At 42.9% G+C, this 14183-nt stretch overlaps 1 protein-coding gene across 1 annotated transcript in view; it reads right to left on the bottom strand.

The window, feature by feature from the left end:
- Window positions 1-14183, bottom strand: part of sdk2a (sidekick cell adhesion molecule 2a) — a 174216-nt gene that overhangs the window by 74356 nt on the left and 85677 nt on the right. Inside the window, exons 2-4 of the mRNA XM_066642524.1 lie at window positions 6169-6328; window positions 2608-2714; window positions 977-1124 (exon numbers count right to left, since the gene is read on the bottom strand). Of these exons, the coding sequence (XP_066498621.1) occupies window positions 977-1124; window positions 2608-2714; window positions 6169-6328 (415 nt within the window). The remainder of the gene's footprint in view (window positions 1-976; window positions 1125-2607; window positions 2715-6168; window positions 6329-14183) is intronic.

Genomic DNA, 14183 nt, shown 5'->3' with positions numbered 1-14183 from the left:
GATGCCATTTTGACTCAGGTAAAAATAAATAAATAAAAAAAGGTATTTTCTATTGAAGCTTGAAAAATGTACTAATGGATACTTGGTTCTAAATATATCTAAATTTCACTGTGATTGGATCAAAAGAGCTCTGCAAGGTTTACACATCGTGGTTTGTACTTGGAACCATGAGCAGGACTCAAAGAAAGTACAGTTTCCTAAAAAAGCAAGTTTGGTAGAGTAGGGACCAGTGGAAACAGTGGAAATACAGCAATAGTTACCTGTGCAATAACACTCAATATTAGATACTGAAACATGGGCTTCTTCCAGTATATTGTTGGTCTGTGGGCTACAGCTATACTGTGGGCTTGATCCACCAAAAAAACCCTTCTCCAGTCTACAGCACAGAGAGCGTTCTCCTCCTCAGGTGTCAGAAAGCTTCACATCAGCTTCGACACAACGTACAATCCGCCTGAATTATAGATCCTCAAACAACCGAGCTGCTTCTCTTCCAGCAGCCTGCTGGCAGCCCAGGTAAATTAATCTCAACTGATTACAAAGACGGACCTAACACTGACTGGGCACAGAGGCACGTGTGTTTGTGAGAGTGCACACACACTCTCACTCTCTCACACACACACACCCCACACAGGATGTGTGCAGTCAGGAGAAAGCTCTGTCAATCAGCCAAGGTCGTCAATAAAGGCCTTTTGTCCACTTTGTCTAATTGGTTCCCCCGCCGCCTGCTCTCTCTCTCTAGCCTTCAATCACGCCCGCTCCAGAGTCAACAGGGGTTCTTATTTATTATAGCTGACTTTATCAATGCTGCAATGAGGTGCTGCAATATGAGCCCCGCCGCACTCTTCCCAGGGGTCCGGCCTCGCTGCAGGAGCCGAGCTTGTGGGGTGGTTGAACAATAATATGGCAAGGCTCATAATAATGTGCTGTGTGTTAAGGTTGATCCGCCGTGGTCCGAGCCTAGCCGCTCGAGGCTTACATTCGGCTGCTGGGGGGGATCTTGCGTCCGTCCCGGAACCACGTGATCTGAGGTCGTGGGAAGCTGGGGATCCGCGGGGGGAAGATGAGCGCAGCCTCGCCCTGTGACACCACCTGAGAACGCTCGCCCTCCGTGAAACCCTCCATATCTGAGAGAGAGAGAGAGAGAGAGAGAGAGAGAGAGAGAGAGGGAGAGATAGAGAGAGAGAGAGAGAGAGAGAGAGAGAGAGGGAGAGAGAGAGAGAGAGAGAGAGAGGGAGAGAGAGAGAGAGAGGGAGAGAGAGAGAGAATCAGATAGAGAGAGAGAGAGACAGATAGAGAGAGAGGGAGAGAGAGAGAGAGAGAGAGAGAGAGAGGGAGAGAGAGAGAGAGAGAGTTACTCACTCAAAGCAGTCGTTTGGCAAAGAATCAAATTGACACAATCTGCCCCTCACTGAAAATGAAGTGGATCAACCAAGACACATTTGACGTCTAAATTTTGCTTCTTTAATTGGAGCAGAGGTGTTTTCTGCAGTCACTTCACGAGAATCGTAGTGTACTCTTGAGTTGCTGGTGTCTGACTGCGAGTCAAGTTCTGGGTCCTTAGTAGAAAACGTGACTTTATTCTCCTTATTAACTGCAGCCACTCACTGCAACATTAATTCCCTTATTAAAACCTGTCAGATTTGACACGGCTTCAAATAACGAGCCTTTCATAACAGAAAATCCTTCATACTGAAGTACAGAAGACAGAGTAATTGTGGTCCTTAAAGACAGTGGCAAAACAACACAAAATGCTTAATCTGTAGTTAATTTTGCAACAATGATAGACAGTGTATCAGCTAATCCAGCTGAAGCGCTAGCGAATTATAAAAGAAAATGAAGTGTAACTCACGAAAACTTCAGCAAAATTAGCCTTCGCGTACTTCAACTTGTTTAATCATTCAAACAGAGCTGTTCCTGTACGCAGCACCGTGTTTAGCGCGTTGGACTGTAGGTTTATTATTTGAAGGCTTATTGATCCGGACTCTGCTGTAGTCCACTGTAAAATAGCATTTACGCTAATGGCTTCACATGGCCTTAGCACAACTCATACACAGAAGATAGAAAACTAGGTTTTTGATCATATGCCCCTGAGTCTAAATCACAGCCCTTAGAAGAACCACAATAGACCCATTACCAGCAAACCGGCATGGCTTGTGTTCTGGATGCTGGTATAGTGGTCACACAGTTTGATCATGATTGGAGATCATCTAAACCTACAGCAGACCAGGGATGTCAGAACCCTCAGAGACAAATAACAGGTACTAGACCTTTAGCATTAGAGAAACTGCATGCTTCAATATATCTCATGCCTCAAACCACCTAGTATAGACTTGCTTAAGTGGTTCATGCCACAGAGTGATATTTAAATGTACTAACACACTAGAAAACTAAATCTAAAGCTTATTTCATAGTATTCTGCCCACTTTTTTAGATACGGTATAGGTACAGTGAGAGATAGCATTATAACTCATCCTATTTCAGATACTCTAACTAAAAGCAATGAGTTGAGGTGATAATTGTGTAAATTAGATTGTCTCTCCTTTAACCCCCAGCCCCCCCACCTCCCACCTGTGATTTCATTCTTGCAGCTTTCTCATTTGCACTTACAGGCTACTTGCACTTGAGTGCTCCTCTGCATTAGAGCTCCGACTCGGTTCCTCACTATGCACCTGTAGAAGCCGGCATGGGAGCGGTCTAACGATGGGATGAGGTACCTGTGGACATGACATTCATGACAGTCACTTATTTCCATTTCATTTTCCACATGAAAGACTCTGACATGCGCGCACACACACACACACACTTTGGCACAGGCATTCGCAGAAGCGCAGCACCGATATATCACAAAATGAAATATCTCAGGCTTTCCAAGAAGAGCCCATTCGCTCCTGAGGCTATAAGCAATCATCGTGCACTTGCATTCTGCTTGAGTGTGGAATTTTTGGCCGTTGCACTCAGACCTGCTCCACGCTTAACTCTAAGTAGGCTGTCTCCCCCCCCCCCCCACTCCCGCTTCGCCTATAATGGAAGGCTTTTTTCAAGACGCCGTGATGACAACTTGCAGAACACGAGGCCATTAAGTTCGAATGCAAGCCATAACAAAGATCAGGAATGGTCAAAGTGAGTGTGGCTGTGGGTGTGTATGTGTGTTGGAGCTGATGTTTTGGGGGCCTGTTGGGAGTTGTGTGATGGGAGGTATCTGTGACCACCCTGGGGAAGCGGTCAGACGGCTGGGAGTAACACACCTCCAGCGTTAAGGTCTCAACACGTGAGCTCCATCACTTTTGTTCAATGAATCCCTAATTCACTTAGCTGCTCACACTGAGCTCCTTATCGGTCCGTTCAGCGTTCCCTGCAGTGCCATTCACGTATTCCTGATATTGTAGTCGAGTGGATTCAGGTTCTCCCTTTGATCAGGAGTGGGGAGGAATAACAAGCAGAAGCGTGATCCTTGCTCTCAAATGCATTCGTGTACACACACACACACACACACACACACGCACGCACACTGTGTATGGTTGACTGACTGAGCAGGAGGATGCAGGTGGGGAGCTGGAGCCACTTGGGATCTCACACTAAAGCTCTTGGACAGCTCTCTCTGTTTTTTGCTAGAGCAACGTACTCTGTCTCAAATAAAGGCTGAAAGAAAATGAAGAAAAAGGCTCCTGGCTCAGAAACACGTTAGGACAGAGTTTTTGTGCAGAGACAAATTCAGCAAATTCTGTGTGATTCCCAGCTGTAGAAGAGTTCTCTAAAAATTAGTCACAAAATAGAAGAATAATCACTTAAGGGCACACAGTGACATTTGTAGCCTCCGCTGGAAAAATAAAACATATTAATAAGTAGAAGGCACTCGAATTTGAATGAATTCTTTCTCATAATGCTTAGAAATGTAGTATATATTAATGCCTTTGTGGAGCAAAATAAAATCTCTCTGAAATGTTACTTTTGGATGCCATTTATTTCAATACAAATATGCTCCTGATTGATATAACATTCCTATTATTTTAAGATCTTCTTTTTCTACTCTGAAAGCAACCTGTTTCCACCTGGATGTTTATATCAGCTCCAGTTATTCTCTGTGCTGATGGAACAGATTGATCATTCAGTTACTGTAATAAGAGCTGAGGGTCGGGGGTGTGGACGGTTGTGGGTTAGTGACTATCTCTGTAGTTTACATTAAGTTGCCTTGTTGCTATAATTTTGTATTTGTGTTTATAGGACCCCTGTGAAATGGGCTATTCTTTCAATAAATTTCAAATTCATTATATATATATATATATATATATATTTATATTTATATACAGGGGTTGGACAATGACAGTGAAACACCTGGTTTTAGACCACAATAGTTTATTAGTATGGTGTAGGGCCTCCTTTTGCGGCTGATACAGCGTCAGTTCGTCTTGGGAATGACATACACAAGTCCTGCACAGTGGTCAGAGGGATTTGAAGCCATTCTTCTTGCAGGATAGTGGCCAGGTCTCTACGTGATGCTGGTGGAGGAAAACGTTTCCTGACTCGCTCCTCCAAAACACCCCAAAGTGGCTCAATAATATTTAGATCTGGTGACTGTGCAGGCCATGGGAGATGTTCAACTTCACTTTCATGTTCATCAAACCAGTCTTTCACCAGTCTCGCTGTGTGTATTGGTGCGTTGTCGTCCTGATACACGGCACCGCCTTCAGGACACAATGTTTGAACCATTGGATGCACATGGTCTTACTGGTGCAATGTGGAGTTAATGAAGATTGGCCACCAGGCTGCTCCAATTTAGCCATGAAACCTCCCACACTGAAATGACAGGTGTTTCACTTTCATTGTCTAACCCCTGTGTATATATATATACAGCCGGCCCTCGCCACTCCGCGTTTCACCTTTCGCGGCTTCAGTGCATCGCGGGTTTTTATTAAATATTAATGGGAAAAATATGGGATTATCACATAAAAATAATGGGATTTTCACTATTTCGCGGGTTTTCTTTGGAACTCAATTGGCGGAAAATATATATTTGACAAATTTTTACATGAAAAAATCCCAAAACATATTAAAAATATAAATTCTAACAATAAAGGAATGTTGTAAATGATAAAATATTAAGATTTACAGTAAATAGTGCTTATTTACTTTTAGAAACTATTGGTTATTAAGGGAATGTAGGGTAAAAGTGTGGGGGAGGGTTTATAAAGCCTTAGTATAGTACACTATAGTATACTGAAATAAATATAGCGTCCCTACTTCGCAGATTTTCGCTTATAAACGAGGGAACAATATATATATATATATATGTGTGTGTGTGTGTGTGTGTTAAAGAAATGAACATTACTGGATCTTTTAAGTGCTTCTATATGTTTTTCCTAATATTTCAACCTTCTGATGTTAGACTGTACAAGGGGGTACAAGTTGTTCTTCTATCCTTTTCCTAAAAGCAGGAAAAGACCTCAGAGAATGGAGCACAAAGCCCACCCAAGAGCTAGATGAAGGCCCTTGCGTAGAGCTTGCGTGCAGGTGGAATAAATCCATTAGTACTATGCTAAATCCTGCAGTGAGAAAGAAAGCCTCCATCTGCAGGTCTGTGGTCAGCACAAACTCTGTGAGTGAAGTGAAGAAAGAAAGGAACACGTCCAGTGTGCGTAGGGGGAGAAAAAAAAAAAAACAATTCACTTTGCCTTTAGAATTATAAATATTACATGGCTCTTGCGGCTATAGAGAATAATGCACCTTCCATTTCACTGACTACAATGGCTTGATGGATATAATTCCATATTCCTGACACATGCCAGATGCAGCGTTTATAAAGAATGCATAAACCAAAAAAATAAAACAACACAAAAGAAAAAAACAAAAGGCAAGGGGCTGGTCATGGGCTGAACCTGGCACTCGTTCCTTGCGACCAGCCAGGAAATGACATCGACTAATGCCAGCCAGGAATCGATATCAGCGAGTCATTTTCGCGCCTGCATGGGGAATGAGGTGCCATATCTCAAGAGGCTTATGATCCTCCACCATTTCTGAATAAATGCATAGGAATGAGCCGGGATCTGAATAAATACCCGCAAATGAGAAATTTGTTAAAAGGTAAACTGTGATTAATGTGTCTATTTGTTGCGGTAATTATGCGGCGGGGATGACAAATGGCGCTGAGGCACGGACGGGCCAGCAGCTCACCTGTACTCCAGCGAGAAGCGTGTCAGCTCCGTGCCGTTGTAGAGCCATTTAAACTCCAGGGGCCAGCTGCCCTCCGCCATGCAGGTCAGCACTAAACGGTTCCCCTCCAGGTGCACCTGGGTAGCCACCGGCTCCATTTTGAAGTACGGGGGAACATCATCTGCACAGAGGAATGGTACATTAGAGATCAAACACACATACGCACATGTTAAACTGGGACACATTCATGTTTCTCTTTAGTGTTTGCTTATTTGCATCCAGGATTTCACAAAGCGGGATTTCTCAGTAAACTGGATTTATGGATTTAGGCGCTATATACGAGGATTGTCCTGGATGTTGGAATGTTCCTGATTTCTAGGGATAGGTTTCTACAGGTTGATAGTGATTAATCCTACACTGTAAAAAAATGTCTGTGAATTTTACGGTGGAAAACTGTAAAACCATGACAGTAAATGACTGTAAACTGTAAAAATTACATTATTTCACTGTTAAACAGGAAAGGGAGGACCTGAGACTTATTAGGGAGCTCCCAGCATGCCTTGCTTCTCCATAGTTTCTGTGAATTTTATGGTGGAAAACTGTAAAACCATGACAGTAAATGACTGTAAACTCTAAAAAGGTTGAAAACAGTTTCTGTAACAGTGAAGTGCCGTAAATACATTTATCAGCCAAAATACAATGTTTTACACCTCTTTACTGTAAAAAATAGATTATTTCACTGTTAAACAGGACTGGGAGGAGCTGAGACTCATTAGAGAGGTCCCAGCATGCCTTGCTTCTCAGCCTGTGTTCTGAGTGCTGGAGTATGGCACCCAGATGTCGCACATTTCCTTGGTCCTTTCAGCAATACCTCCTTTAAAGGCTGATTATAGGATGTGGTTTGGCTGTATCTGAATATGTCTATATCTCAGTCTCATTCTCTCGTTTGTCACTATTTACATGTTAATTTTATGGCAAAACAATGTTTCTTTGTTATTTTTATGTAAATACTATGGCTTTTGCGATGTATATCTGTTTTTTAACAGAAATGTACTGTAAACTGTTCTTAAATGTAAAATGTAAATGTAAAGTTTTGCCAAAAAATGTGGCCACATATTTTTTACAGTGAAATTCCACAAAACCACAGGTGGCAATTTTTTTACCGTACATTTTGTGGATTTTTTTTTTTTTAACTTTGTAGTCCTGGAGTGTATTCGCCATAGAACTACTTAATGGAAAAATGACACATTTGGATTTCAGTGATACTAATATGCTCAGTGCTGCGCCATTGTTTACCATTGTATAATTACCATTGACTGCTCTTTTACACTATTTTGGAAGATAAACATGTGTGTGCTTCATATCTAAAGACAGTGGGTCATTTTTTCAATTAGAACAGAGAGAGAGAGCGAGAGAGAGAGAGAGAGAGAGAGAGAGAGAGAGAGAGAGAGAGATCTTTTTCTAAATTCCTCCAGCAGCTTTCCCAATTTCTTCACTATCTATAACAGAACTTGGACCCGAATAAACAGAACCATGCAGGTCTAGTGTGACTGTGATTAAAACGCTCTCAGCCACATTACACATGCTACCGCAGGGTGATTAAAACTTGCTTTGTCCACTCATTAAGCTACCAGGGGTGATTAAACACCACTCTGTCCCCACCACACACGACTGGTCAGATACCATCCTCACCCATGTGTTTTTTCCACAATATAACTCAGGTGGTCGGTCTAGCAGACCAGTTCTTCCTACTACTGGACAGACATGACTCTGAGCTAGAGCTATCTGGCGAACTGAGGAACCCTGCACCCACTGCAGAGATTAAAGCCAGCCCTGCACCTTTGGTGGAGAATGAGTAGTGACAGTGCGGTTTAGTTTGGGCTTTACAAGTGCTTGGGAAGCCGGGCCGAAAAGGAAGTAGGGAGAGCAGTGATGCTCTGGCGGAGATGGAGTGTGACTCCCGGCGCACCAGTGGCGTAACCGAGCGAGAACGCTCAAGAATGCCCAGAGATGGAGCTGTTCGCCCGGCAAACGTGACAGAATGAGCTACGATCTCCTAGCGCCTCCATTCATCTTCAGGCTTTCTAATACCGGCGGATTATCTGGACTCGGGGGCTCACTCTACAGATCTGCACGTGGAGGCCTGGAGCCTGGGAGACGAAGAGCTTTCATTAGGCACCTGAGGAGCACATGATCAGACGTATCGACCACAACGTTGCCTCATTCTCCACAGGGTGACACCCGAGTTGATTGTCACAATGTTTGAGGGGGGGGGAGCTAATTAAAGCCTGTATTAATAGAGGCAATAAGCTGCAGCTGCCTGAAGCAACACGGAATTCTTCAGTGACTCATTGCCTGAGCAGTTATTGGCGGAGCTCAGCTGAAGCAGCGAGTGATGATATGCTGTACCCTGTGGGAGACCGGGGGTGGGGTATTGGGAGGGTGGGGGGGGGGTTAGGGGATAATACGTTTAGTCCAATGGGAAGACGATGAGCTGGTGAAGAGTGAAATGTGTGGTAAAACAGGGCAGACCATCTAATGAACAAACATACTCTGGGACACATAATTGGACCCCAACACCATTTTCCACCCCTAACACATACACACACACACACAATTATAAACAATACCAGCTCACAACTGACTACAATTTTGTTTAACAAATTAAAGTGAGAGCGACCTGTGACCTAATTTTCTTCCTTCAAGGATTTTGGCAGTAAACCAAACACAAAACACAGCTATTGCTATTGACTGAATGGATATTTTTGCTTTTAAACATAGATGAGGTATGTATTTCCATTCCCTGCATCATGGTCGTTATGAGACCACTATATAACAAACACTTGTATCTTATTGCTCCAAAACACCCAAACATACATTCATTACAGTCATCGCCTGTAAGCGCTTATCCAGTCCAGGGTCGCGGTGGGTCCGGTGCCTACCCGGCATCAATGGGCGCAAGGCGTGAATACACACAGGGAGGGGGCAACGCCCAAACAGATAAGTCAGATAACACCCATAAGCTCAGTTAAGTGTGATTCAGAAAAGTGCCAAATGTACATCATTAAATCTGCCTATTTTTTTGTGATTTTTTTTCTCCACATGAATGTAGTGTATACCTCTTGGCTCCGTGTCTGATGTGTCAGTGTGTGGGCGCTGAATGAACCTGAAATTAAATGCAATCATTTTCTGCCTTGGTCCAGATATAGGGAACTAAATACATCTTCTGAACCCTTATATTGCAATAAAATATATGACACGAGCTCCAAATTAGTGCCTTTCTTTTTGCCCAGAGTTAGCATACAGCAAAGCTCTGGATGTGTCCAGACTGGACGGGATCAAAATCTCAAACTGTACCCACTGTTACTGCATGTTTAAAAAGCCGAAAAGACACTCCAGTAGGAATTATGCATGGAATTGGAGCAACTGCTCAGTTTCCAGTAAAGAAAGCACCACTCTGAGACTTTCCTTCTATATTTTCCCTCTGGGGAATCTCTTCCAGTATCTCCCAAGATGTATTTTGACTCTACATCACAACCAGGTCTTCATCTGTCAGTGGTAAGGTCCCAGATCAGTGAGCAGTGATGGGACTGACAGGTTAATGGGAGAGGGAAGGTCTAGACGTATACATAGTGTAAGGAGAATTCACCAGATTGGATCTTGTAAATAACAATAATGTTAAAATGGCACCAAATGTTCTCTCAAATGCAGATTCTTCAAAATGAATGCATAAAGACAGTGAGGTTTTTTATTCTGCTCAGCAATGTTTAATTTTATTTGAGGGACGAACATTCCCACTGCTAAGGAATGCATCTGAGATACATATAGCTTTGTTGTTTTTATTATGGTTTCAAACAGGGAACCATGAAGAGGACGTAGCTAAAACCCTAGCTGCTCTTGTAGTGGACTTTGTAGGAAGTAGGGAGCCATTAGCGATAGATTCAAACCCTCATTAAAAATAATAGTCTACCAGGAATCATTGGCTGCTGGGCAGAAACACACCCTGGACTGGGCGCCAGTGCATCGCTGGGCATCAAGCATTCACCAAGCAACTCACTCACGCCCACATGAAAACACACACACACTATGGAAGGAAAGCATAGCATCCACAAGAAACCCATGTAGAAGCGAAAGAAGACCACCAGCTGAACACACAACTCCTCACACACAGTGAGGACTGAACACTTGAGCTGTGTGGCAGTGTTAATACCTGTAGTGCCACCATGCTGCCAACTGAGAAAACAGCCACATAAAATGCAATGGCACTGAACAGAATTCCATTCATTCATTTCAGCGCGGTTCTTCCTTCTGTTTTCAAGGTTTACCATTTTTCTTTTTGTTTTTTTTTCTTTGCTAACTACAGTTAATATAAGAGATAAGACAGGAATGAAGCTGACAATTAATGGTCACCTCGCAGGAACATCCACTGCAGTTATTTCCCTGTAACAAAAGGTGCATTCAAATTCTTAGAAACATATTTTTTCAGCCTGTTTTTTCAGGGGCATCACTAACAACGACTATCTGCTCAGCAATGGCAAAACTGCAAATGTTTACTAATCTTGTTGATGTGTTGTATCCATTATTTTTTGTGGGTGCCAACATGATTGCAACCCACAGCTCATTACTGAACATTTTCAACTGCTCATTTGACTGAGTTAAACAAGCGCTGAGGGGCCAGCCCCATGCTCACCAAACAAAGACTGCTACAAGACCTGGTCTTCTAACAGGTACAAGAAGATATCTGGAATGTATAAGACAGTGCTACTGTTGTAGTATATAGTAAGGCTCAATAATGTTAGTTTCAATCTGTATACAGTACTGTGCCAAAGTCTTATTCACCTTATTATAATTATTTAAAATTATTTATCGTATTAATAAGTATGGTGCTGGTATTATTACGATAAATACAAATACATAAATACAATACTAGAGATGTCCCAGAGTGTTCCTATAACACATGTAGAGGACAGTGGGAGATTTTCTGTGTCTGGCGTGGTGAGGTATGGATCAGTGCGCATGGGGGATACTCTGGGATATTAGCGGCTCTGTTCACACATGTGCTCACTCAGACTTTACCCAGGTTTTTTTTTACTAGCCCTGTGTTGTGATGGGCTGCTAGCGAGTGTAAAGTTTAGTGTGTAAAGTTGTGACTGTATGGATTTGTTAAATCGAAAGCACACTTGATGTAACATAATTAAATATTTAAGATAGGACCTCAGTAAAACCAGGTATTAGATGATAACCTCAATGCTGAACTACCACGAGGAGAGATTTGGAAATGGTTGAACCAAAAGATTTACAAACAGGATATCACCAATTACTGTACCATTGTTACTTGATTTTACTCTAATATTAGGTTTTTTGTTTTTATTTTTTGAGCAAATTAACTCTGCTCAGATAAATAGATTAAATCTCATTATCCCAAATATCCAGCCTTGCATTGCTGCAGTGACATTTCCGTGAACCAGGCCCAGATCCAGGCAGATATTCCCATGGTTGTATCCACTAAAATATATGTGAGGTTCGGATGTAGCTTGTTGTGGCACAAATTAATCCCTGATCACAATCCTATTGAGAAGAGCTACCCATAGACTCCTTATTTTCAAGTGAAAAAGAACTAGAGGGGGGGCACAGAACTGGGGCAAGTATGTATGTGGCACTGATGGATGATCCAAGAAGACTGTGGTTATTTCTTTGCATCGTACGCCTTATCGTCTGAGAATCTTTAGCGTATAATCTGCCAGGAAGCACAAGTGAACATAAATGATGTCACACATTCTGTCACAGAGTTTGGCTGGGATTTTATTGGCACCGTCTCTTAGGCCCTGCAGTTTGAAATGCAAAAAAGTTCTAAGACCTGCCGTTATTGCACATGTCTTTAACACACAGTAAATTACTGTTTTCCAATACTTAAGAGAAATGAACAAGCACACACACGCAAACATACACGCAGCAGGAGCTCAATCAAGCAAAGATGACCCTCCTCATCCTCCCTAGTTGATACTGGCACACCATTATCAGTCCAATCAAAGCCTTTAATGTCCCCTGCCACTCCTCCAAATCATTGCCGTTGGGTAACAGCCCTCAGAAATGATCCCTGTGTGAGCAGTAATAAAATGCCAGCCATTTCAGCCCCCCACCAAACCACCCACCACCCCCCACCCCCAGGCTCTACGCTCTCCAGCCTCCGTCGCCGTCGCCGCTGCCGCCGCCCTCATTTCCTCCTGTGGGTAAATGCAGTGCAGCCAGCTCCCAGGTCCATCCACTTAGCCGTCCAGCATTATAAACACAGAACCATTAGGGACCTGCAGATGCAAAAGCAGACCCCAACATCGATTGCCTGAAAGCCGCGATGATGAGAAGATGGAAACCCAGGGATATCGCGCACGTCCGGCGGTACAGCAGGCCATACCGCCTTGCTCTCGTCCAACCAACGTGCCTGCATTTGAAAAGAAATGAGCAGCCTCTCCAAAAAGCTCCACAGCTCCCCATAATTGCTCCCTCGGCGCCAAGCGGGTTTGTTCTGTGGGTGGAATAACGCAGAGAGAGAGCAAGAGCGAGAGAAAGCACAGGTAGATATGTAGCGCTGCCAGAGCCATGCTAATAATGCCTGTTTTCTCCATGATGTGGAGGAATTCTGTCTCTGCGAGCGCTCAGGTAGGAGACACCTGCAAGCACCTCTGAGCCTGAGTCACATTTCACTGTTATTTCAAAAACTAACCCTCTTTTCTTTGCACTCCACAAGCCTTTTTTTTTCGCAGGCTTGAAGTCGATGCACCACAGCAGTTTGGAGCTCTTTGGCTAAAGTTCTGCAGGAAAGTTTCAGAAAACTACTTCAAAACTTGCTCGCTGAGAAAATAATGCTCTGTACACATCTGAAAAACAAACTTAAAAATAAAAGGTTTCCTGACAGTTACACGTCCTTTCAGACTCCTCCTCATCAAGGATCCATTTGTGGATAGAGTTCAGAGCTGAAGCAAAAGTGGGGCTTGATTTTTTCTCTTGAAGAAGTAAAACTAATTATTGATGATCGGATGGTGGCATCATATCTTGCATGTCCCATTTTCTTTAAATCCTTAAATTGTTTTGAAACTTTCTTTTATGACTTGTTTTCTACGGTGGCCTGATGAGTCATATCATAAAAATATTTACAAAAGAAAACAAAAGCTGAGAAAACAACTGCATTTAGGAAAGATACACAAATACAAGAACTCAACATCGTTTAACACTGCTTTGGAGGGACGCTCACCCTGAAATGCTCCCAACCACTAAAAGCACTTTATAATTTTAGCAAATAATGTTGCAACAAAGCCATGAGCAGAGTAAGAAGCAGCTGCTGTAGCTGCAAGACCTGCATTCCATTCCACCAAGTGGTGCCATTGTATTCCCCACACACTTATGGTGTGGTTTCGGTCGTAGTTCTGCTCTTGCATTTGTATTTCTGTTCTCATATTTAATTGTCTTTAATTTTCTGTTTTTGTGTTGTGATCTCCCTTAATTCCGCTGTGTTCTCAGCTTTAGTTTGCTACATAAATATGTTTGTGGTATGACTCCATGGACCAACATAGTTTTCATCCTTTTCCTTTGCAAGTAGATCGTCTTATGGAGCTTGGGGCACATGGTATGAGTAGAGCAGGTACCGTGCAGTGGAAAAGCACCATTATCCAAATGCTGTGTAAAAAAATAAATAGCAGATACTTCTTCTGGGTTTTGAGTGAGAAGAAAATAAAAGAGGGTGGTCTCACAGATTGCAGTACTACAGTATGGAATATAACCGACCTCTTTATAGTTCTAATAACATCCACGCAATAAGGACCTTAGAGCTTTATTTTATTTAGGAACCTTTATATTTAAAAGGTAAAACGGATGTGGGAGTCAGTGATGAGGGAAGTGAGAGGAGGCTGGTGGTGTGTGGCTCAGTGCGGGGCTTTGATCTGAGAGGGCCATGAAAGAGACTAGAGCACTTTGCTTTGCTCACTGTGGTTTGCTCTCTGTCTTTCTCTCTCTCTTTCATTCTATTACTCTCTCTATATATA

Source organism: Hoplias malabaricus, chromosome 13 (assembly GCF_029633855.1).
Source record: "Hoplias malabaricus isolate fHopMal1 chromosome 13, fHopMal1.hap1, whole genome shotgun sequence".
In the NCBI taxonomy this organism is placed as follows: domain Eukaryota; kingdom Metazoa; phylum Chordata; class Actinopteri; order Characiformes; family Erythrinidae; genus Hoplias; species Hoplias malabaricus.
This window is presented reverse-complemented; position numbering and strand designations above follow the sequence as displayed.